This window comes from Dreissena polymorpha, chromosome 8, assembly GCF_020536995.1.
Source record: "Dreissena polymorpha isolate Duluth1 chromosome 8, UMN_Dpol_1.0, whole genome shotgun sequence".
Lineage (NCBI taxonomy): Eukaryota > Metazoa > Mollusca > Bivalvia > Myida > Dreissenidae > Dreissena > Dreissena polymorpha.
Window position 1 is genome coordinate 56,545,639 of NC_068362.1, and position 25,792 is coordinate 56,571,430.

Below are 25,792 nucleotides of genomic sequence, written 5' to 3' on the forward strand. Positions count from 1 at the left end.
TTAATGTTGTCTTCTGTTCTGTACACGTATTTTTCAATATCGCATCTTTTCGGATAACATGTGAAACAAATTGAAGAAATCTGCGCATTATATTGATCTCATGTTGGAGATGGGTCTTCTATCGGAGTGCGATTCTCGAGACAAAAACTTGAAAACAGAGTTACGTCAATATGTTTTCTCGTTTGGACTTTCATAGCAAATAACGAGTTGAGGTGTGGATCTACTACCTATATTAATAAAATATGTTGGACTTAATGAAAGGGAAATTAAAGTAATGAATCATCGTGATACAGCACATACAAGCCGTTATAATACTAACGCTGATATAACAAATTTCAATTGTATGTATTTGAAAGATTAGAAGATACTTGACATACTGCTTGCAATAAATCAAATCGCTAAAGGAAATGAACATTTTAAAAATCGTTGTTTTTTCATACGTGGCTTAATAAAAAAGATATGAACATTAATAACCATATAGTTCGCCGGACGGACAACGTGGTGAAAGGACCGTTTTATAATAATACGGCATCGATTAAACAGCCATTGATCAATCGATGAAGGGCATAAACTACAAACAATAACAACATACAGCTGTGCGTCTTATTTATTATCATTTATTGTATTTGCAACAGAGACTCCGTAAAACTATTTATATAGTATTGATGCACAAAGATCATATCGCCATCGGTCCCATGATGTTGAACGTAAACCTGGTCGCCAGCGTTCAGTTGTGTGACGGTAGTCTCAGACGAGCAATCATCAAGAGCATTATCCCCCGCAAGTACACCGCCGATCCTGTTGTTGTTCTTCATCAGATTAAGAACTATGTAATGGCCAGTATGTGAGCAAATTGAGACGGAAAACATGTACGTGCCGCTCAACGGTGCAAGAAATCCACCCAGATGATGAAAGTAGGCATTTCTAAGGTTCAGTTGAACATCGTCAAAGATGATGCGCTGATTTCGACCGATAGTGATATACAAATTGCCACTCGAGGCCTGGTGTGCTTTGAATGCCACTGGCTGGTGATCTGAGTAGACAAATAAATGGTTTAAAAAAAATTGATTGACTTTGACAAATATTGTGTAAAGTAAACATACTTATTTCAGGATCATCCTTGAAGCAAAGAATCAATGTTGAGAGATCAAGAATTAATATGCTTGGGTAAAGAGTTTAATATAATGATAAATAAAAAAATACTTTTCAACTTATAGACTGACGTAAAATAGAAATAATTGTCACACCTTTTTGTCTAAATTGCCAAAACAATATTACAAAAAAGGTCAAGTAATTACAGAAGCATTTTGCAAGACATTGTATAACAAGCAGTGCGCAAATGAATCCATATTGTATATAAAGCATTTAATATGATATACTTTAAATGCAACACTCATTAAATAAGCCATTCTAAACCAGTTTGAGAAATGTTACTTACCGACTTTGGCTGTGAGGTCGTTAAATGATCTCGTCAGAGAAACAAGCTGACTAACGGTGTCACTCAGGTTTTTTGTAAGAGCATTCAGTTTCACGTCGTTTGCGTCCAATCTGAGAACAACAAAACAGGATTCTAAAACAGGTGAAGCTGTAACGCACCCAAACGCAATAATATATATTATTATGTGAAACACAGTGGTATGTTTCTTGAAGTTTACATGGGAGAACGACGCATTCGACGATTTTTTTCGGCTTATCATGTGCTAGATTTGAAACTAGAACATTGAGCAAATAGATAGGTCACTTTGAATAAAAGTTAATTTTAACATTAAATTGTATAACTAACAATTTATGACAATTAATGAAATCTTACATTCCGTCGAATATTAAGAACTCATCTTATATTCTATATATTTTGATCATTAAACATGGAATTGCCAAATAAGCCGGCTTATTAATGTTAAGGCACTGGAAGTGGTTTTAACTTAAAACATTCGCATCAATACCGTTTTCAATGCATTCTCATAACTCTTAAAATGTAACAGTTATTAACACTGTTTACAAAAATGTTAAAAAAACTAATTTAAAATCATTTATTAACGCCATTAATAATGCAAGATAAAATTACATGTATGTACTAATTTTGTCCTTATAAAAAGTTTGATGAGGCAATACAAATGTGATCATATAAACACCGTGCATATCAAAACCCACCAAACATTAAGGGCAAAACAAACAAGTCGTTTATCTCAAATCCTATTTATATTTCTTGCCCATGTGTTTAGGGTCAGTAGGTGTGGTCATTTACCAAGTTCCATGATTCTGACATAAGGCAATTAAGCTGTAAAAAGGCAAAAAGGCCCAAACTCCGCTTATATCGCAAATTACAACATCACAAATAGTGTCAGCTCATTGAACACGAAAGCCACGTGCTTATGATAGGTTGACGTTACCACAGTATAAAAATACGTTGTCAAATATGCACTTGACAAAATAAATTAAGCTTTAAAGGTATGCAGAAACACGGTTATGAATATAAATTGCAACGATAGAAATTCCGTTGAAGAATGCCCTTTTATAAAAGTAAAAGTAGATAACGAAAATATTCGAGTTTTTTTATTTCAAATTCATTAACATTCAATACGAGAGATGCGTTTCAAGAACAAATCGTTATAAAAAAATGTTCGAGGTATCTACATGTATCAATCTAAAAGTATAAAATGTTATATAGCTTATAAGGATTTTGAAGTTATGACATTTAAAAAAGTTGTAATACATAGAGGTTTTTAGACAATACCACCAACTTTAAATGTATGTATGAAATGTTCATTTTGAAAAAAAAACACACTGTGTTTTGGATTTAATGTATCCGATATAAATTATACTTTTCATTGTTATTGTAAGTTGTTAATGATCGAAGCTAACTGATTAACGAGCACACAAATGCGTCTTTTAAAGTGAACGAATATTCTTTTTTAGATCACGTTCGTTTTACAAAGATTCACATACAAAACATTACACAATTTAGTTGTGTTTAAGTATAATGAAAATGTAGCAATACATGTTTAAACTATATACATGTTCCCTATTTCAACCGTTTTTAAATGCGCTTGTTATTTGGATTCGTCATGCTATTTGATATAGCACATAAGCCGTGATGACACGCATATGTTTTCATACCTAGTTGTACACTTCTGCTTTAAAACCAACACGGATAGCAGACAAATAATTTTTCTCGGTTTTAATAGTATGACCATCATGGAATAATTCGACAATGCTTCAATTTTGTGTTGTATTAATTTGGAAAAAATGCAACAACACTAAAATACACTAAGACATTTATTAATGTTGTTTTCATACCGATCATAACATGTATCATAATTGTTTGCCAAACATATATTGTGAAATGGTAAATAATGAACAATCGCGTGTTATTTGTAATCTTGCTTGTGGTTTCTGACATCGCATTTTCTAAGGGTTTGTTTTGCGATGAGATTTGGATTATGTTTATCATCACCGTATGTTAAATAACTACCGAAATCTAAGCCGATGTTCGTGTAGCATAGCATGTACTATACGTACATATGCTGTTTAATTGAAACAAACTAAGTACACTAAATAAATACCATTAATAAAACTAAGGTAATACACATATTGTGCTCTTATAAGCATAAATAATGCACGCATAAATTACTTTTCAAACACTACAACTATAAACTAGAAATGGCGCGGCAGAGGCCGACGCGTATCCCCACGCCGCATGTTTGACCCAGGTGCACCCCAGGGTTGGTAATGGGGTCATGCATAGTTGAGATTGACCGTATTGTCATGAGAGAAGTTCAGTATCAATTAGAAGTGAATCGGTGTAGAAATGAAGAAGTTATAGTAAAAGGCAATTTTGGGTGGGTGTGGTCTATGTTGGCTTGGCGCCCCAGGGTTGGTAATGGGGCCATGCATATTTGAGACTGACCGTATTGTTATAAGAGAAGTTCATTATCAATTAGAAGTAAATCGGTGTAAAAATGAAGAAATTATAGTAAAAGGCAATTTATGGTGGGTGTGGCCTATGTGGGCGGGGCGCCCAAGGGTTGGTAATGGGGCCGTGCATCGTTGAGATTGACCGTATTGTCATGAGAGAAGTTCAGTATCAATTTAAAGTGAATCTGTGTAGAAATGAAGAAATATAGCAAAAGGCAATTTTGGGTGGGTGTGGTCTATGTGGGCGGGGCGCCCCAGGGTTGGTTATGGGGCCATGCATAGTTGAGATTTACCGTATTGTCATAAGAGAGGTTCAGTGTCAATTTGAAGTTAATCGATGTAGAAATGAAGAAATAATAGTAAAAGGCAATTTTGGGTGGGTGTGGTCTATGAGGGCGCGGCGCCCCAAGGTTGGTAATGGGGCCATGCATAGTTGAGATTTACCGTATTGTCATAAGAGAGGTTCAGTATCAATTTGAAGTTAATCGGTGTAGAAATGAAGAAATTATAATAAACGGCAATTTTGGGTGGGTGTGGTCTATGTGGGCGGGGCGCCCTAGGGTTGGTAATGGGGCCATGCATGGTTGAGATTGACCGTATTGTCATAAAAGAGGTTCAGAATCAATTTGAAGTAAATCGGTGTAAAAATGAAGAAATTATAGTAAAATGCATTTTTGGTGGGTGTGGCCTATGTGGGCGGGTTGCCCCAGGGTTGGTAATGGGGCCATGCATAGTTGAGATTGACCATATTGTCATAAGAGAGGTTCAGTATAAATTTGAAGTAAATCGGTGTAGAAATAAAGAAGTTCATGTAAAATAATCAAAAAAAATGAGTGAAAATCTCTGACCCGGCCCCACCCAAACCCCCATAACTTTTGACGCAAGGGTCAGATCAAAATTCCAAATAGTGCAGTTTCGCACATATGCTCATAGCTACCATGTGTGTAAATTTCAAGGTTCTTGTGCTAATAGTGTAGGAGGAGATAGTGGCCAGGACGGACGGACGGACGGACGGCGGAGATAACCACAATATCCCCACGCTTTTCAAAAAGCGTTGGGATAATGAAACACTTTATCAGAATTATAACAAACAGATTGCGTAATAACATTCATTTTTAACTGGCAAATGACCAGTTTCCTAAAAAATCATGATTATATATGCATATATTTAACATAAAATGATAATATCACATAAAATAAACTCAAACAGCAACTTAATACAATAAAACAATTGCCTATATTGATTGCATATTTGAATTTACGTTACTGACATCGAATAATTAATCACTTTATATTATTTATTTATTTTTAACCATTGCATAAAAATTGACTGCCTACGAATTTTAGTGCATTCCTATCGATATATAACTGTTTGTAGATCACATTTACACATGTAATACCAATCATGTGTTAAATTGGTTTTGAGTCCGGAATTAAAATCGATATATTCATGTAATTGGTTTGAATATTATAATTTTAATGCAATACCAATAGACTGGTCATGACTTTTTTTTAATTCAAATTAACATACTATATAATGGTCACGTGCGTTAATGTAAAAAATCAACAGCCTTATAGGTTATATCATTTTTTACATCGACTTACTAAACAAGAGCTTTTAACTTTTTTTATTACATAATTCATTGAACTTTGCACAAGAAGTGTTCTATAAAATGGGATGAAGTCCATATTGAATATAGTGTTTGCATCTTGAATGTTGTAAGTTATTTTAAATGTTGATTAAACTTTCAAATACTCTAAAATTTGCATCCACAAATTATACAATACAAGATCCAAATACGTAGCAAACAAACTTGGCAACACAACTGAACGAACGCACATAGGCCCTACCGATTATATCTTGTTTTTTAGAAAACTAATTATTTAAGATAATTATTTTCATGTCCAATTCGACATCTGTTTATACATCTTAATATTGATTATGAACATTTTAAAATGCACCAAGAGGGCGGGAAACAAAAATTACCACTGTGATTGTTATAAAAAAGTAAATACATGTACATACAAATGCAGTATATCAATATTTGTTCAAGATTTTTGGTAAAGACGCCGGTTTTTAAACAAAGAATTATGAGTACCGGAATAACTCTTTGTTTTCGGACACTTAAAAATTATTTTTTTTTCGTGTCCGAAAACTTAGATACGAAAAATATTCACAAAAAACAGGTGTGCGAAAACTTAGAGTCGAAAATTGAAGTGTCCGAAAACAGCGTCAATGGTATCAAAGACTACCGGTAATAGCACGCGCTTGTAAAATACCATGCCGTATAGTATAAATTACAGTTATATATGTTTGAACTGCATTTTAAACTAGAAATGGCGCGGCAGAGGCCGACGCGTATCCCCACGCCGCATGTTTGACCCAGGGGCGCCCCAGGATTGGTAATGGGGCCATGCATATTTGAGATTGACCGTATTGTCATAAGAAAAGTTCAGTATCAATAATAAGTGAATCGGTGTAGAAATGAAGAAGTTAAGTAAAAGGCAATTTTGGGTGGGTGTGGCCTATGTTGGCGGGGCACCCCAGGGTTTGTAATGGGGCTATGCATAGTTGAGATGGACCGTATTGTCATAAAAATAGTTCAGTATCAATCAGAAGTGAATCGTTGTATAAATGAAGAAATAATAGTAAAAGGCAATTTTGTGTGGTAGTGGCCTATTTGGGCGGGGCGCCCAAGGGTTGGTAATTGGGCAATGCATAGTTGAGATTGAGCGTATTGTCATAAGTCATAAGTTCAGTATCAATGAGAAGTGAATCGGTGTAGAAATGACGAAGTTATAGTAAAAAGCAATTTAAGGTGGGTGTGGCCTATATGGGTGGGGCGCCTCAGGGTTGGTAATGGGGCCATGCATAGTTGAGATTGACCGTATTGTCATGCATAGTTGAGATTTACCGTATTGCCATAAGAGAATTTCAGTATCAATTTGAAGTGAATCGGTATAGAAATGAAGAAATTACAGTTAAAGGCAAATTTGGGTGCGTGTGATCTATGTGGGCGGGGCGCCCTAGGGTTGGTAATGGGGCCATGCATAGTTGAGATTGACCGTATTGTCATAAGAGAGGTTCAGTATCAATTTGAAGTAAATCGGTGCAGAAATGAAGAAGTTATTGTAAAATAACATAAAAAATGAGTGTTATCTGTGACCCGGCCCCGCCCCAACCCCCAGTACTTTTGACCCAGGGGTCAAATCAAAATTCCAAATAGTGCAGGGTCGCTCATATGCTCATAGCTACCATGTGGGTAAGTTTCAAGGTTAGAGTGCTTATAGTGTAGGAGGAGATAGTGGCCAGAACGGACAGACAGACGGACAGACAGACGGACAGACGGACGGCGAAGATAACCACAATATCCCCACGCTTTTCAAAAAGCGTGGGGATAATAATTTAAAATGCTTAATTTATTTGACATAAAGTTACTACAAGCTTGTTCTTTGACCAACGAGTTCAAAGATGAGCATGTGATGTACCGATACTCGCTAGTATGAACCTGTAATTAACGCAATAAAATCAAAGCGCTGTAGGTGCTGAAGGCCTGGGGCAAGATTTAGTGTGTTTAGGAAGAAGTATTGTCCGAATTTCTCCCTTTGTCCAAATTTATACGGATTGACCCTAGCGGTTGAGTTCAGAAGCTCAAAGACTGTAAGAAAAGATATTATATGTGTATATACTACAGTGTACAAAGACGGTGGAGGACTACACGATACTGGTGGTGGGAACCATAACCTTTTGTTTAACTCTAAAGATCAAGAAGAGGTGTATCTACATGGGCGGTGATGATATACAACAACAACATGGCCGCAAAAAAAAATGTTATTGTTTGCGTCAAATAAATCACTTTCAATAGCCTAAAATAGCGTTTTATTATATAATTAACAGATCAAGAAAACACACATACTTCTTTTGTAATGTGTATACAAAATAAAATCCGCTTACTCCAATGAAGAAAGGTGTACAGATTGTGTAATTTGTCTCTCGAAGAACTTTTTGCGCTCGATTTGCGCGCTAGATCTGCGCAGTGAAATACCATATTCGGTTACTTCGTCTATTTCCGAGAATGATCGTGAGTATTTGTGGGTTTGTTTTCATTTTCTTTTTGCTGGAATGTCTTGTTAACGCAAAATAAAATAACAATATTTTAAAATATATTTATGAATACCAAATGTAAAGTCTTCAAAAAATGTCTCAGAAAAAAATTCTTCTTACTGTCTCCGTAAAAACTCGTATCTTTTCGGCCAAGACCGTCGAGTGAGAAACTTATTCTCTTATGAATATGCAAACAATAAAAACTATGTCGTAGCCAATGCTTAGCAACACTGTTATGTTATATAGTGGTGTTCCGTATTTTTCAAGGCGGGTTATTGAGATCTGCGAAGAACTAATTTTATTGCGCATGAATTAAGTGGTAAATCGGACTTAGGGGAATTTGGATTTTGGCAGCCAGCCAATTCGGATTGGCTCAGAAATTTGTATCATTACTATGGCCTTGGGGCTACGCCCAAGGCCAAAAAGCATACTATGAATTATGTGTTTGTTCATTTCCGATAGTTGTTGTCTAACACCTTCCATTGTTCGTAGAACTTGCAAAAGGGTGCATCACACTTTGAAGCGTTTAGTATTTGTCACAGTTATTTTACTAAGAAGGGGTAGTATCATTGCGGTAGAAAATTGAAATGTTAATTGGCACTACCCCTGGTAATTGTCATAACGCTTATGCTGTTGGGCAAAACCATTGTTTAATACTGGTTAACAAAGTTATTTACCCAATAACGCAAATGTAATGGTCCGTTGCCCTCAGGCATGCACCTTTCGTGTTTTATGATGTTAATTTGGTTGTAAAACCCCATGATCGAAGTGTCATTACATATCGAAAACAGAACCGAAATGTGGTAAAATAGCGCTGTAAAATATACTTATGGACGAAATCTCATGTGTTCGAAAATTAAAAGTCACGAAAAATCATTATTTTTCCTAAAAAAAGGGGTGTCCGAAAACTTAGAGTGTCCGAAAACATAGAGTAATAACGGGTATACTATGTTTGGCCTAATACAAGAGTTAAACAGAGCAGTAATATACATTCTAAAAAAATACCGCTTTATTTCAGCTTTTAATTTAAAAAATATTTAAATATTTTAATAAGCAGAAATGTACATCTCCGTTATGTCTTCATTTACACAATGCCAAAAAGATCACTTGCTTATATTGTAGTCTCACTATTTATGGCATCCTTGTGCCACCCCTTTGTACAAGACGGGTCCGCCCTCGTGCAGAAACATTGTTGGCCATACTGGAAAGTTCACCAGTGGTCCTGACTTGGTGTATGACCGATATAACTCCGTGTTGAATTTCTCTCCGTGCTGTAGAATGCGGTCAAACACAACAGGTGGATCTTGTATGGTCATTAACCAACAGAGCATGAATGCCTCTCTCAAATACGCTGTCACGCGTAGGGCGGACTTAGCTGAGTCACGCGTTTGGCTTTTCTGAGATAGCTCCTTAGTGTAAACCTAGAAATCGTTCGTAGTTACTTGTTAACAATTGATAAAGACTAACCTTTTCTATAAGTCGATTGAAAAAGAATTATGTTGACACATTTAAAATGCCCGAAGCACCAACTGAAACATGCGGAATGCATACTAATGACATAATGCATAAAATCACGACTTTCAACAATCAACTGGATAAGACTGTACCTCAAACAGATGCTGCCCTGCTTCCGTCGCTAGAGCCTTGCGGCAATCCTTCATTTGTTTGTTTATCAAACTGGGAATATCCGATCCACCCTTTAATAAACAAGTTAAAGAAATGACTCCTGAAACTATAGAACATTCACATTATATTTTTTTCAATTGAAGAGACTTATTCGGTTTTCACTCCCGGGGTCTATATAAGTACCATAGAATTCGATACAATTACATCACCCAGGCTTAATTTCCCGCAACGATATCTATTCATACGACACACGAGCACTAATATATTACATGAACATGTGTTTAATATATTATCACACAAAAGACAAAAAAAGCATTATATATCTTGTTAAATATATGTTACCGCACCACATCTAATGTTGAAATGTTGGAAATTGCTATATGGAAAATTGATTGTTTATGTGTTATTTACACTGCAATATAAACGCTGTGCAAGTAATACACGTACTTTCCAAGCTGTAGATGAAAAGGGTGACAAACGGCAAACGCAGCATAATTTTACCCATTTCGATTGATGATTATTCATTAATTAACCAATGTTTTAAAATAATTTTATAGTCCGGAATATTTTTTCACCTGCATAAACATATTTTTTAATAAATTGTATATATAGGATCTGGCACGAGTTGACAGATCATACTATATTTTATTAAACGAGTTCAGGAATTTCGTTAGTAAGCGAGCCTTTGGCGAGCTTACTAACAAATTTCCTGGACGAGTTTAATAAAATATGGTATGATATGACAACGAGTGTCAGATCTTTTTTATCACATGCTTTTAAATGAGCAAATTATATAAATATTTACGCAAACATAATGAAAAAATCCCGAAATGTTGTTTACATTTCGTGACGTCATTTGACGTTGCAACGTCATTTCAGCAAAATAACAAAATGCGTTTGGTCAATAAACGAAAACTAAGCCAATAAAAACGCTTGAAAATGTTGTATTACACATGTGTAATATATTAATATGTTATGGTTGTATTACATTGGAAACAGGGTATAGCATGTGATAAAATATTTTACCAGTTTTTTGTATAATATATTACCAGTTCTTTCAATTAGTAATTTTGCCAAACTGTTGGCTAGTCCTGTTATGGCAAGTGACCGATTGTTAGCTATGATGAAATATAAGACATACACCACAAATAACTTGGCATAAAAATGTTAGCCGCGGCTAACGCGCTGTGAAGGCCAAATCAAGTGAGGGTTTCAAACCGGTTTAAAAGATAGCACAACCTCACATTTATCACAGAATAAATCACACACTATGCTTATTGATAAAAGTATATTCTTAAAGCGTTGCTACGGCAATACAAGATAATGTTTCGTTTTCTGAATTGCAATTTAAATACTCAATGTTATATCGTTAATCAAAGAAATACAACTGCAATTTGTTGAAACACGATACAATGACATAAATACGCGTATCCGCCAAAACTACCGATTGGACGCGATATCATATAGGGTACGAAATAAATATAATCGTCATAAGTCTTGTCAAAATAAAAACAGAGCCTTGCATGTTCTTAACTGTTCTAGATTGTATAATACTGTCAATAAGCTGTGAAACATATTTGCTTGGCTTTCATCTGCATGGCGAGAATAGCCGTAATTTATGAATGAACTAGATCTATTGCTGTAATGTTATGATAATCAGATAAATAATAATGCAAGATGTAAAAGTTTTACGCAAGGTATTTAACATACTACTCCCTTAACTGACGAATTCATATTCTATGATTTCTGCCTAAATCGCAGAAATTTTAAGATGTTAAAGTGACACTGAGTCTAGATACATACAAGCTATTGCAATAAAGTAACGTTTACCGTTTCCATGTTTAATGTTAAAGCCTTTCGTAGGCGTTCCATTTGTCTCTCGGCTTCTTCTTTGCAATACTTGTCAGCGTCCTAGCAACATGAGAAGATATGTCTCAAAGCTTAACAAACTATGTAAAATGTAAACTAGTAAAAGTTCCTTTCAGCTTATTACAAAAAATACATATATATATACACACACAAATACATGCAAATTGTCGCACAATATTACATTTATAAAAAGGGACCCTAACATAAAAACAGAAAAATAAAGAACTGATGGCAACAAGCAAACTTTACCTTTAAAATTGTGATCAGTGTGATAATCGTTGTTCTTTCGTCATTGTAAATAGACCCCAAAACTTCGAAGGCATCTGTCCATTCGTTGTCGTACAGCTCTGAGAAACGTTCACTAAGTTTAGTTGGTCGGTTTTTGTCGCTGAGGTCAGTGATGTTCGGATTGTTGTCTGTCAACTGTTGTCCCATGAACTTACTTAACCTATTAATGTTGTTGAAAAGATTCATCAACAAATCTTTGATAAAGTTTTTCATAGAAAATTAAAGAACGTTTACTTCAAAAATGAAAGGACGTTTATTGAAGAACAATCCAATAAATTGAACCTTGTTTTGGTGTCTTCTAGTTCAGTTGTTGTTTTCTGTAACTTATCTTGAACGTGCTGCATCTGGTTATTAAATGTCGCTTCTTTAGCCTTGGATATGTCCAACATTTTCCTTAGATCACTGACTTCTTGACTTTTATCATTTAGCTGAATTCGAATTCCATCGATCGCTTCCTTTTGCCTGCACAAGAAATAAAAAATATATTTCATATTATTAGCTAATAAATTATTCCGGAAGACTAGAATAGCGAATTGTAAAATGTAAAAAAAATTGAAAATGTTAAAAAGTCTTACTAAACTATCGTTATCAAACCAATTATAGTATTCATTAAATTTAATTTAAAATTCATTAATACATGTCAATCTATATTTAAATTTTAAATACTTACTTTTTGATCTCTGCGAATCGCTCAGCCATTTTTCTCAAATTTTCTTGACTTTGTCGTAACTGTTGTTCTAAAGTTCTTTCGTTTATTTTAGATGTTTCAAGCAATTTTCTCATATCACTTGTTTCTTGGGAATTGCTCTTGTCAGTCTCGCTTGCCCTATGATAAGCTTCAATCAGCCTTTAATACGATTAAAACTCTTAAAAAAAGAATGTTACAACACACCGAAAATACTTTTCTAATATTATTAAATGTGATGCATTTTATGATTTGCGCTAATAATAGTTGTTCATAAATATGCACATGCTAAAAAATAATACCTTTTTCTTTCTTCCTCGAATTCGTTGGTTGTTTTTCTCAAATCCTCTTTTGTTTGTTGCAACTCACCATTCAATGTCTCATTTTTCAATTTCAATGCATTAATCTTTTGTCGTAGCTCACTGATTTCTCGTGTGAGACTCTTCTCCGTCATTTGCGCCGTTTGGTTGACTTCATTGAGTCTATATAATTCACGGAAACATAATATTTTACTCGTTATTTAACGAATTCATGGTTCGATTATAAATACTAACATAAGTATTAATCAACATTTAGTAATGTAGTGTTTTTATTCAGTACACAATTTTTTTTTCATATATACATTTTTAGATTAAAATAATTACCAAAATCATGTAACAATTAATATTATGTACTGAAATATCCAGTACCTTCTTTGAGTGTTCTGCAATTCCTTTGTTGTTATATTGACCTGTTCCTTTGATTGTTGGAGAAGTTTATTAAACTCTATGTCCCTGGCCTTTGATGTCTCCCTAAATCACAACAATAAAGTGTAAAATTACATAACATGATGACAAAAAATAGGCCATAAAGTTTTGAATTAAAACGGTTGGTTTGATTTCGGGTAATTGCATTGGTTAACTGCAATGTTTGAGTACTAATATTTCATTAGATTTGATGTTAAATACATCAACATAATAATTAAGAATTTAGAAATATTCAAAACTGCATGCTGACTGAAAATAGGTCCTCTGTGTGATGTGCTTTCTGTAATGCTGTTTATTATTTGTACATGTATGTTTGTTGTAAAATAAAATTAAAATACAGACCATTTGTATTACATGAAATAAATCATCTGTGTTTTAAAAACTGTAATTTAGTTTTTCAAATGACGTTTTGAACTATCTTGAATTTTAAATTGAAGAAAGTATACTTTAAAGCAATTCTTAAAATGTAAGAATCGCTCTTAAATGAATCATAACAAACGAACCATAACAGAACACATTTTCTTCTACTTTGTTGACTACGCATGTTTCATCTGGCATACATGTGGTAAAATGGCATGTCATTGTTCTGAAATAATATTTCAGAAATATTTGGAGCTATTTTGAAAAAAAAATACTTGGTTTTGGCTTCTTCAAATTCTTCAGTTATTTTCTTCAAATTGTCTTGGGTTTGTCGCAACTGATGTTGTAATGATCTTTCGTTAACCTGGGATTGTTCCAACAGTTTTTTAAGATCGCGGATGTCCTGTAAATGACTGTTGTATTCCTCACTTGCCCTTGCTTCATTTAACCTTCAATGGAAACGTAAGATAAGTACTGTCGTAAAACAAACACCAGTAACATATACATAAATACACGTTTTTCATTTAATTCTAATGTACACATTTTTTTTTCAAATTTGCTCTGACATTAGTTCATTAACTGGAAATGTTAACAACACATGACCATTTTCTTGTTTCTTCTAAATCTCTGGTTGCTTTCTTTAAATTCTGCATGGTTTGTTGCAACTGATGATCTAATGTTTCATTATTTAATTCAGTTTCCTCAAATTTTATTTTCAGATCACCGATGTTACGTAATCGACCCTTGTCAGTCATTTGTGCGTCTTGTTTGCCCTCTTCAAGCCATTGTAACGAACCGCAAACATGATATTAAACTAAATATCTATTATTTTAATATAGGTATAAACATGTTTTTTCACATACACACAGTGAAACTTCAGATGTATCAGCGAAAGAGAAAAATCGCTTAAGCATTCGGTACCTTATTTCATTAACCCATTGAAAATCTGCGACACACAAAACAAAAGCACTTGAACAGTGTTGTCTGTCAACTTCTGTTCCATGAGCTTACTAAATCTATCAATGTTTTTGATAAGATTTTTTAACTATTGTTTACTCAGTTTTTAAAAACGTTTGGTTCAACAAAGGGTAGGACTTTCATTGTAGAACAATGCAATAAATTGAACCTCATTTTGGCATCTTCCAGTTCTGAGGTTGTTTTCTGTAACTTATCTTGTACGTTCTGCATCTGGTGATTAAATGTCGCTTCTTTAGCCTCGGATATGTCCAACATTCTCCTTAGATCACTGACTTGTTGACTCTTATCCTTTAGCTGAATTCGAATACCATGTAGCGGGTCATTTTTCCTTTACGACAAATGAAAATTGGATTACATTTCACTAGTTTATTATTATTTCAGTAGAATGCATAATTTGAAACATGTATATAAATATGTGTATAGGTCATACAAAATTATAGTAACAAAACCAATCACATTAAATTAAACTTAAATGAAGTGTCGTTAATACATTTGCATTTTGATGTTTCTTGTAAATACCTACTTCATTTTGATTTCTGCAAACTGTTCATCCATTTTTTTCAAATTGTCTTGAGTTTCATGCAATTGCTGTTTTAACGATCTTTCATTTAATTCAGATTTTTCCAACAGTTTTCTCAAATCACTGTTGTCTCTGGAATTGCTATTGTCAGTCTCGCTTTCCCTATGGTTAGCTACAATTAACCTTCAATACGAAACCAACACATTCTTAAGAACGGGTAATATATAACACATCTAATAATATTATTCATAAACATGATATATGTAACAAATACAATTGGAAACAGTGTATGATTCGTGCATTTTATTAATAAGCATGTGCTAACAAAACCGTACCTTTGTCTTGCTTGTTCCAAATCGTTGGTTGTTTTTCTCAAATCCTCACTTTTTTGCAGCAACTTACCATTCAATTTCTCATTTATTAATTTGAATTCTTTTATATTTTCTCGTAGATCACTGATTTCCAGTGATAGACTCTTCTCCGCCATGTTTGCCTTTTGGTTAACTTCATTCAGTCTTTAAAATGCACAGCAAGCAAAATAGTTAACAATCGATGTTTTGATTCTAAATACTAGCATATATATGTATGCATATTCAAAAATATATTATTTTGATTTGAAACAATATGTTCATACTTTCGTTTAGGTACATTTTAACAGATAACATGCTTACCACCACGAAATAAAACAATGGATATCATGTACGCAATGTCTCGTACCTTGTTTTTGTGTCCTCCAATTCCCTTGTAATTCTGTTAACCTGTTCCTTGGACTGTTGCAGAAGTGAGTTGAGCTCTGCTTCCTTTGATTTTGAGTTCACCTTAAATCTAAAGAAGTAATTGTAAAATAACATTACCTGATAGCAAAACAATAAAATAATAGACCATACAACTTCGATTGCAAACGTTTGGTTTGCTTTCGGATAATCTAATTTGTTTAATGCAATTCTGTAAATAGTTTTATTTTATTAGATTTGGTCCTTAACCTATCATCATAATAACTTAACATTAAGAAATAGTTAATACTGCAAGCAGACTCAGATCATCAGTGCTCGGTGCTTTATTATAATACTGTACATTATTTGTATTAATGTCGTAATCAAAAATTAAAATACAAACACAATTAATTACGCGAAACAAATAATATGATTTTTTTTCAACTTGTATTTATTATTTCGATTGACTATTTTGAATATTAGATTTGTATTTAACAATTTACACTCTGAAACGTATCATAACAAAACATTTTATTTGTATATGTAAACTTAACAGGCTATATCTGGTATAAATTTGATATTCCATTTTAATATATAAATAAGAGTCTCAGAAATAATTGGAGCTATGTTAAAAAACATACTTGATTTCGGTCTTTGCAAATTGCTCAGTTATTTTCTTGTAATCGTCTTGGGTTTGTCGCAACTGATGTTGTAACAGTCTTTCGTTAGACTGGGTTTTTTCCAACAGTTTTTTAAGATCGCTGGTGTCCTGTGAATGACTGTTGTCTTTCCCACTTGCCCGCTTGTTGGTATCATTTGACCTTCAATACAAATCAAAACGTTCGACATGTACGGTGGTTATTCAATGTCAGTAACACAATTTATAAATTTCCTTGTTTCATTAAATAATAATTTACACATTCACAAATTCGCTCTAACATTTACTCATTAACTGGCACTATAAACACAACATAACCATTTTTGATTCACTATATCCTTCTTCTCTTAAAATTTGAAATTATTAATGGAATTTTCATTTTATATGTGAAACTCTAAAATATTCAATAAATGAGCTGGTTGTATTGGTAATCTGATTTTACAGTACTGCCCCTTAATATTTTTGTTTTTTATTTTACAGTACTGCCCCTTTAATTATATTGAATTTTTTGACGTCATCGTATCATCGCATCTAAATTACGTCATTCGAGACACTTTCACTGTTTTGGGCTACATTTATAGGTCATCGGGTTTATATCGTTAAACTTTATTAATATTTTCTCTGATTTATGTTTTAGCAGTCAGTCACCAAGCTATGAAATATGGATCTTTTACACACATTATTGCTGCTTCGTCATGTATTTGCACGATGATGATCTGAAATATTAACTATATGATGCTATATTCTTAAATCTTATTCTAAAATGAAGGGATATAGTTGACACTTGTTCGAAATTTCTTTTCATGGTTCCTCAAAATGTTGTAATTATGTTGCTCTGGTCTCCTTCCTACCATAGAGTAATTAAATGGTAATTAATTTTAATTCCCTTTTAATATTGTTTAATTTAAGTTGCAATGCTATGGGGTTAAATTTTATTTACACTTATATGTATCATGAAAATTGCTGGGCCAAGTGTGAGGTTGAGCACTCTTAAACCGGTTTAAACCCCCAATGCTTTGGATTGACCGTTCCAAGGCGTTGACCCCAGCTTTTAATAGGTGTATGTTGGTTAGTATTGTGCTGTTTCGAACTGTTTTGGCAATTGGTCACTTGCCTTCAATAAAAGAACAACTAATTGTTTAAAATGAGAATGCAATACTGCTCCAGCAGCTGGAGTTTCACTTTTTTTATAGTGTTTCCTTTAAATCGCTTCAAGTTTATTTTTTTAATTCCGCCTTGTTTGTTGCAACTGACGATCTTATATTTCATTATTAAATCCAATTTTCTCCAACTTTATTTTAGATAACTAATATTACGTTTACGACCAGTGTATGTAATGGTTTTTTTTTATTTGACTTCTTCAAGCCTTTGTTATTTACTTTAAACATTATATAAAAAAGAATATCGCTGTTGTTTTTTTTAAAACGTACAAACAATTTATTTTAAATACACACGCAAAATGAAACTTTAGATGAACCAGCAGGAGAGAACCCTCATTATACAATGCGGTCCTTTATTAATGGTTAGAAGCCCATTGCAAAACAGTAAGACACATAAAAAAAGCATGAATGCATCTGTTATTAAGTTCCACAGTTCATTAACATCAACATGAAAATTTGAAATATTAAATGTGTGTAAAAATGTAAACGAAGCTTAAACCGTACGAAATACTTATATAAATAAAACTACTTGAACTAATAATTTGATGTAATTCCCTTGAAAGAATTTTCTGTTTATCACTTTGCAGTCACTGATAGTATCTGAATTTTAATTATATATACCAAAGTAAATGAATCGTAATAGTTTTTCCATACTGCCTTTAACACTATTTTGTTTCTCTTGTTCAAAACCATTGTTGCTCTCTGTTCTTATTTTATTTCGAAATTTAATTGAATAATGTTTTGACATTTTATTTGATCAACTTACATATATACCTTGTAATAATGATTTGGTTACCTACTAACCTACTATAGTATACACGTGACATTCCTTGATATTTATAATAATATGCATTAAAGACAATGAAAAAATAGCAAAAATAAAAACAGTATACATATATTATATGCGTTACAAAAACAGAAACTGATACCTTGCTTGTGTGCGTTTCAATTCCTCCTTTGTTGATTTAAGATCTGCCCGGCTTTGCTGCAACTGGATATTTAAAGCATGTTCGCTAGATTCGGATTCCTCCAACCTCTGCCATAGATCCCTGATTTCCTGAGAAAGTACATCGCTTATCTCCTTCGCGTGCTGGTCGGCCTCTGCAAGCCTTTGTAACGAATCGCAACCGTTATTTTAAGTAAGGATGCATTTGTTCAAACCATTTCATTATTATATCAGTGAGGAGAAGTAAATTACGAATATATATTACCTTGAGTGTGCGTACTTCAATTCTTCGTTGCTCTCTCTCAATTTACCATTAGTCTTGTTCAAGACATTCTGTAAAGTCTGTTCATTCCACGCGAACCTATATAAATGTTCTTTGAGCTCACTGATTTGCTGTTTATAATATGTATTGTCTTCCAACTGTGTATGTATTCTAACGAGTTCTGCGTACATGTCCTGTGTGTGCTGGTCGGCCTCTGCGAGCCTTTGTAATGAATCGCAACCGTTATTTAAAGTAAGGATGCATTTGTTCAAACCATTTCAATTCGTATTATATCAGTGAGAAGACGTAAATTACGATTATATTACCTTGATTGTGCGTACTTCAATTCTTCGTTCCTTTTTCTCAATTTACTATTAGTATCTTTCAAGACATTATTTAACGTCTTTTCGATCAACGCGAACCTATATAACTGTTCTTTGAGCTCGCTGATTTGCTCTTTATAATAATTATTGTCGTTCAACTGTGTATGTGCTCTAACGAGTTCTGCCTTTAACCTGCATAATGTGCATATCTTAATTAAATATTATATTTAAATAAAAGCTATATTCTCAACCCCTATATACTCATGACAGAAAAATAATTCAAAATTTTCTTTTAAACCAAATGGCAAGAAAACAACTATTTAATCATATTCTACAACATACCTAAATATAATACACTTGCTTTCTTGATAAATAAAAAATATAACAGACTTTCCTCTTTCGGAAAGTCTTCTATTATTGTAAATATACCTTGTTTTGAAGTTACTTTTTTTATACAGTAACAAATCCGATTGTGCGATAGCGCCCTCCACCTGATCCCGCAGCTCAAGATTCATTTTTAAATAATGTCTTTGTCTATGATATGGCACTTTGCCATCGTAATGTCGTCTAAAACAATAAGATGCATTTTTAAGTCCACACCAACTGAACATTTATAAGAGATTATGATTGCTTTGAAATGTATCAATTAAATCACTATTCTATTGCCATCGCTTGTATTTCATGGGTTGTTTTGCATCTCCGCTTAACATGGGTTTCTTACAGCTTTTATGAAGATTTTGTATGATAATTGCTGCTCGCCAATCTGTCAATTATGAAAATCACGGTTGATTAAAATTTAATAAACTAGAAATGGCTCTCCCACATTGGTCCCATGGCATTATCGTGACCAAATTAGCAGCCACAAATTGTACATGGCCAAACACCGAAGGTTGAGCAAGGCAGAAACAATACTTTAAATAATACATTATTTAAAATACATATCGATTTGTAAAAGTTTCCATCCATTGTAATAGCGAAATGCAAATTCCAAGCTATGTGTAACCTGGTCATTAACCAGTATTAAGCGGGTGCAGTCCATACTGGTGGTTGTGGTTCATATCGAAATACAGATAGATATATATTCACGTGATTGCACAGTTACGATAAAATGTAAAATTACCGTTCAAGCGAGTCTACGGCTAATAACCTCGATCTATTGTAATCCGTTGTACCGTGCTTCATTTTATAACAATATTCCGGGTTGTGAAATAAAGCTCTGAAATAAAATATGATGACTGTTGAACGTCATAATAAACAACACATTTATCATTTTAATTCTTATAAAAAGTGTGTGGTTGCGACGAGAACGTATTTTCCTGTTATTTGACATGTTTGACCGAAGAAATGTGTGACTTTCACTATTGTGACAAGAGAAAGATAATTATAAATAAGATACTAAGTTAAGAAACATACTAATAAAACAAGAGCTGTCTCCATAGGGTGACATATGCCCCCGAAAAACGCTTTGATAGTTATGTAAGACAGCTAAATAACAGAACAAATTTTAGAAACCGACCCTAACTTCAAGGTAATGGCCACATGGGTCAAGATTTGTGTGTGTCTGGAAAGGTCTTGTCCATGTTCACATGCATACCAAATATGAAGGTTACATCTGAAGCTACATAGACTTAAAGAGCATTTTTCGAAACCTAAACGCAGATTTCGAAACCTTAACGCGGACCCTAAGTTAAAGGTCAAGGTCAAAGGGGTCAAAATTTGTGTGCGTATGGAAAGGCTTTGTCCATATACACATGCATATCAAATATGAAGCTTACATCTGAAGCGACATGGAAGTTATGAGCAGTTTTCAAAACAAGTGTGACAGACAGACAGACGGACGGTGCGATCACTATATGCCCACCTTCGGGGGCATAACAATTATACAATGCACCATTGTTCAATGATTTTAAATTAAGGAAAACACCGCCTTTTGAAACTATGGTTTATACTCATACAGAATAACAACCTTAACAAAAGTCAATATATTTTTCTTTTGAGTGTACTATTATAATGACTGTATGTTTTCAAGTCAACAAAACGTGTCATGTTAAACACAAGTTAAGTCGTATAAAGAATGACACCTTACTCATTTTCCATCAACCTCGTCATTAACTTTTTCCAACAAGGCAATCCTTAAAAATAATTTGTTTGAGATAACCCTACGTATTACATGGCAGGTAGCTTGGCTCGTAGGTGATTAGTGTTTTACATTGGTTTTTACTAAAAATGAATCAGTTGGTAAACGTCTACAATTACTCAAAGTGAAAACGCTTATAAAGTTTACGCCACATACGGCCCCCGAACGAAAATTCTGTTTTATGCTGTGTGTAAATGAAATAAATGTATAACGACTTACAAGTGCAAAATTTCCCACAACATGTGATAAGAATATTCTATAAAATACATCTATTTATAATGATTTTTAAAATCGACCGAATATCGAGTCAGTATTATGTCCAACCCTATAAAACACAAAACAAAATATCTAGCAAAGTTTCAATAAGAGGATTAAACAATATTAAAATAACCTTAATATGTGGGAATAATTAGAAAAGAATCTTTGAATATTGCATCAATGTGGAATGAAATGCGCAATTGACATTATATCCGAAATTTTAAGCAGATTTGTAGATTAAACAATTGATGATATTTGTAAACCAAATAATGCTGAAAAAGAATAATGAAGTTTCCATGATTGATGTTTGCATGAGAAATTGTATTAATGTTGTCAGTGAATCACTGTAATGCTGCGTATACACATTAACTTGGTTTGTATCAATATGTATGGAAAATGAGCATTGACATATTGCAATGTAAGCAATATTGACCATAATTATAGTGAAGTATTCACAAATCGATGCAATTCGAAAGCAAACAACAATAACGTACCAATTAAATACCATGTATACCTTATGATTTCAATTCTATCTATGATATTTTTAGTGCTCAGTATATGTGTTTGTTTTAAATTTATCTTGTTCTTATGCAAATGTGATAAATTGTTTATGTTATTATTTGACATGTATATGCCGAATAAATCTATCTATCTATCTATAAATAAATTTTCCTCAGAACCATGAACAAGCCAGCATTTAATACACGACGAAACAAACATTCCTTACGCTATTGCATTTTTAAACAAGAATATCAGGGAAACTGATGTATGCTCCCCGAAGATGGCTTTGTCAATCTATGTGTTAATTGTGTAATCACCTAAAAAATCTATTATCAGCCTCGGTGACCTTTACCCTGACCCAAGTGACCTCAAACCTCATCAAAAGGTAAATGTCCATGCAAGGTACCTACATGCCAATTATGTAAGAGATTTGTAAATTATTGAAGGCGCTATGAGAAACTGTAACAAAAGTGTGAAGGAAAATCTATTATAAGCCTCGGTGACCTTGACACCTGTAACCTCAGCCTCATCAAAAGGTAGAGGTTCATGCAAGGTACCTACATGCCAAATATGTAAGAGATCGGTGAAATATTGAAGGCGCTATGAGAAACAGTAACAAGAGTGTGGCGGAAAATCTATTATTAGCCTCGGTGACCTTGACCTTGACCCCAGTGACCTCAAACATCATCAAAAGGTAGAGGTCCACGCAGGGTACCTACATGCCAAATATGTAAGAGATCGGTAAAATATTGAAGGCGCTATGAGAAACTGTAACAAAAGTGTGACGGAAGGAAGGAAGGAAGGAAGGAAGGAAGGAAGGAAGGAAGGAAGGAAAAGGAAGGAAGGACGGAAGGACTAATGAAGGAGAGAAGGAAGGACTTCAGGACCACGTCCTGGCATTGACCCTTCTTTCCTCCTTCCTTCCTTCCTCCTTCCGTCCATTCCTGCTATTGAATTACAGTTTCCAAACTGGCAACTAACTGCTCCACCAAAAATATTTCGGGGAGCATAAATATCGTTGGGAACGACACAAAACTTAATACATAAGGCACGTGAACCGCCAGTGCAAGATTATAATAAACCTGAATAAACTTATGTGTATGTGTGTGTGTGTGCTTGCGTGTGTGCGGGCGCGCGTGTGTGCGTGTATGTTCTTTCCTATCAACTCTAATAAAAGTTTAACCCAAAACACTTTTTTCTGTTCTGACACGATTATTTTAAATTGAGCCAACTCCGGAGATGTGTAAGAAGAGCATCGAGCGACAACTATGCAAGGTAACGTTTATACTAAGACGCGCCACTTCATATTGTGGTTCTTTGTGCGCGGCGGTTAACCCGGTGGATTATAGCTTCAAATATTTATTACGAAAATAAGTTATCGTTGTACACAGTGTTTTGTCATTTATCGCCAAGCCGTAAAACCGATCCTTTAGTATCAAGGTAAACACGATATCGATTTGATTAATGGACGCAGAGGGACATGCTATTTTTTTACCTAAATGTTTTATCAACCCTTAAAAAGTTGTCACATTGAACTTGTCAAATACGACTATTTAATGCACATCTTAATGACCTGTTGTGTTATTTATATTTGGTGTTAATATGCCTGTGTTAATGTGTACATAACTCATGGTCAGACAGTTGAAATTTCAATTAAATTTATTTTAGTCAACCTCATAGACTTGACGCAACTTTGCACCAGATTTTTAATAACTTAATACTTGTATTAAACGGTCATTATACGTGTGTATGTAATTATTCACTTGCTTTAAACAACGATTAAGCCGACATTGAATGATATATCGCTAAGCCGTTATTCAATAAAATCATTGATTTATTTGACGGATTGAGTCGACTGATATGCAATTATGTTTTATCGGTTAAGCGGACCTAGATTGCGTTCTGTTCATATTCAGGTGTTTGTTTTCCAAAGGAATTTTGCAACAAATTTTTTATAATTTAAATTGTTGAAAAATACCATTAAAATACGTACACCAATAACTGTTGAGGAATATGTTGTGGTTTAACATGAACATAATAGTATATATCAGAGGTAAAAAAACATATCATCGACTAACATAAATAACTAATTTATTGATTTATTCCATATCATCTTCATAAGAGAATACTCTATAAAAAGTAATTTAATATTTTCGTAAAGTACGTGGAATCTTTTAAATAAACGAATTGTTAGTGAAGTACCCTCCAAATCAATCATGCTATGATTAGAAAGATTACCTCGTGGTATGTGTGTACTCAATAGATTACAGTATTCGTTACGCCTAGCCGTCCTGTCTTTATTTGAAAACTACAATGCTTACAATCCGCGTTATCAAGTAAACATGATCACAAGTAAATAAAATACGCTGAGGTGTATTTGTTATGCCCTATTTTTCCGCTTCTCGTATTTCGACCATAACATACAAATGGATAACATAATTTGTAGTATATGCACGACATATAACTACGTATTTAAATTGGAAATTAACACATAACTTATCATCTAGAAATGCTGCCTTTAAATGAAAAATAGAATAGTATGCGGTCATAATGTTGACAGTTTGATGGGACATTTTTTTTAAATTATTATCCGTTGAATACATTTCATTTATCAACATTTTTGAAATAACGACATTGATGTTATAGGAATACTTTTGAATTGCTCGAATAACAATCAGCACAAAAAGCAAAAGAAAATTATCAGTATCCGTGTCATGAATAATTATTCATCATAAAAGTTTGTGTCCGTATTTGTATTTAGTTTAAAGATTACAGCAATGATCACAGTCGCAGAAATACTTTAATAAGATCTTTTCTTAGAGCGTGTGGCGCTTATTGCGAACGATATTCTTAACACGGTTCATTCCCTAATTTAACACGGTTCATTCACTAATGATCGTTTTTGCGGGTAAATCACTGCTTATAAACAGTCAGACGTTTCACTTTGTCTATATTTGTCTCCGCTTATCAACATTCTTGTTACAAATGTAACATCACTCATGACCACTTCACGACCGCATTAAAGAACAGGTTCGGTCTACGTGATCGTTTTAACACGTCTCTATCAAGGTGTTTACGCGGTCGACTCAATAATCGTATTTCGATACAGTCCCACACAGACGAAATAAGTATTTTCAGTCAATATCATATATCATGAATGATAGATTTATTCACACAAAGAAATAATTCACAAGCGAATACATCTTAAGCTGATCGTATTCAATGTTAACTTTTATAGTTTATAGCATACGAGACAAAAATTGAATGATCCCTAAGCTTACGAATGCAAGTTATATATATCGTGTTAATACTTGACAAAACAACAAAAACGTAAATAATTAATCTAAACAATTGGTCATTTAGCCTTTTGCTTTTATTTGTATTTATTTATAAAGTGCATTATGTAAATTAAAAGTCAACTTACCTAGGAACAACCAAACAAAAAGTGCGCAATAAATGAATCCAGTTTCGATTTAAATTGCTGAGCGACACAATTCTTCAGAACAGGAAGTAAAATATGTCGTCCTTATCTATGTATCGATTTTTAAAATTTGATTTGCAAATATTTAATATGCTATTTGCAACCAGGGCACAGAACAAAAAACTATCGACTACTTTAAATTTTGTTCTTCATGTACAACTTAACAAGATGCATTAACAGGGAATGCCAAATAACATAGCATTACGTACATTTTAAATAACGTAATTACGTAATTTAAATTACAAAGTTACAAGAATAATC

At 33.5% G+C, this 25,792-nt stretch overlaps 1 protein-coding gene across 6 annotated transcripts; it reads right to left on the reverse strand.

Annotated features, from left to right (window-relative positions):
• Nucleotides 1–592: 592 nt before the first annotated feature.
• Nucleotides 593–25,580, reverse strand: LOC127841413 (early endosome antigen 1-like). Of its 6 annotated transcripts, none has more exons than XM_052370229.1 (22): nt 25,475–25,580; nt 20,275–20,370; nt 19,584–19,721; nt 19,158–19,346; nt 18,835–19,053; nt 18,553–18,732; nt 16,447–16,626; nt 15,810–15,917; nt 15,428–15,607; nt 15,096–15,275; nt 14,721–14,900; nt 13,870–14,043; nt 13,178–13,279; nt 12,791–12,970; nt 12,474–12,650; nt 12,086–12,265; nt 11,765–11,963; nt 11,477–11,557; nt 9,628–9,717; nt 9,132–9,441; nt 1,439–1,548; nt 593–1,033 (listed from the first exon to the last, which is right to left on the reverse strand). In XM_052370229.1, exons 2-20 carry the CDS (start codon nt 20,334–20,336, stop codon nt 9,148–9,150), a joined length of 3,093 nt encoding a protein of 1,030 aa, XP_052226189.1. In that variant the 5' UTR covers nt 20,337–20,370; nt 25,475–25,580; the 3' UTR covers nt 593–1,033; nt 1,439–1,548; nt 9,132–9,147. The 6 variants fall into 6 exon arrangements, with proteins under 6 accessions (XP_052226189.1, XP_052226190.1, XP_052226188.1 ...); XM_052370230.1 differs by lacking the exon at nt 25,475–25,580 and adding an exon at nt 24,289–24,512; XM_052370228.1 differs by lacking the exon at nt 25,475–25,580 and adding an exon at nt 21,241–21,278 and having other exon boundaries at nt 12,474–12,629.
• Between the last annotated feature and the right edge of the window lie 212 nt (nt 25,581–25,792).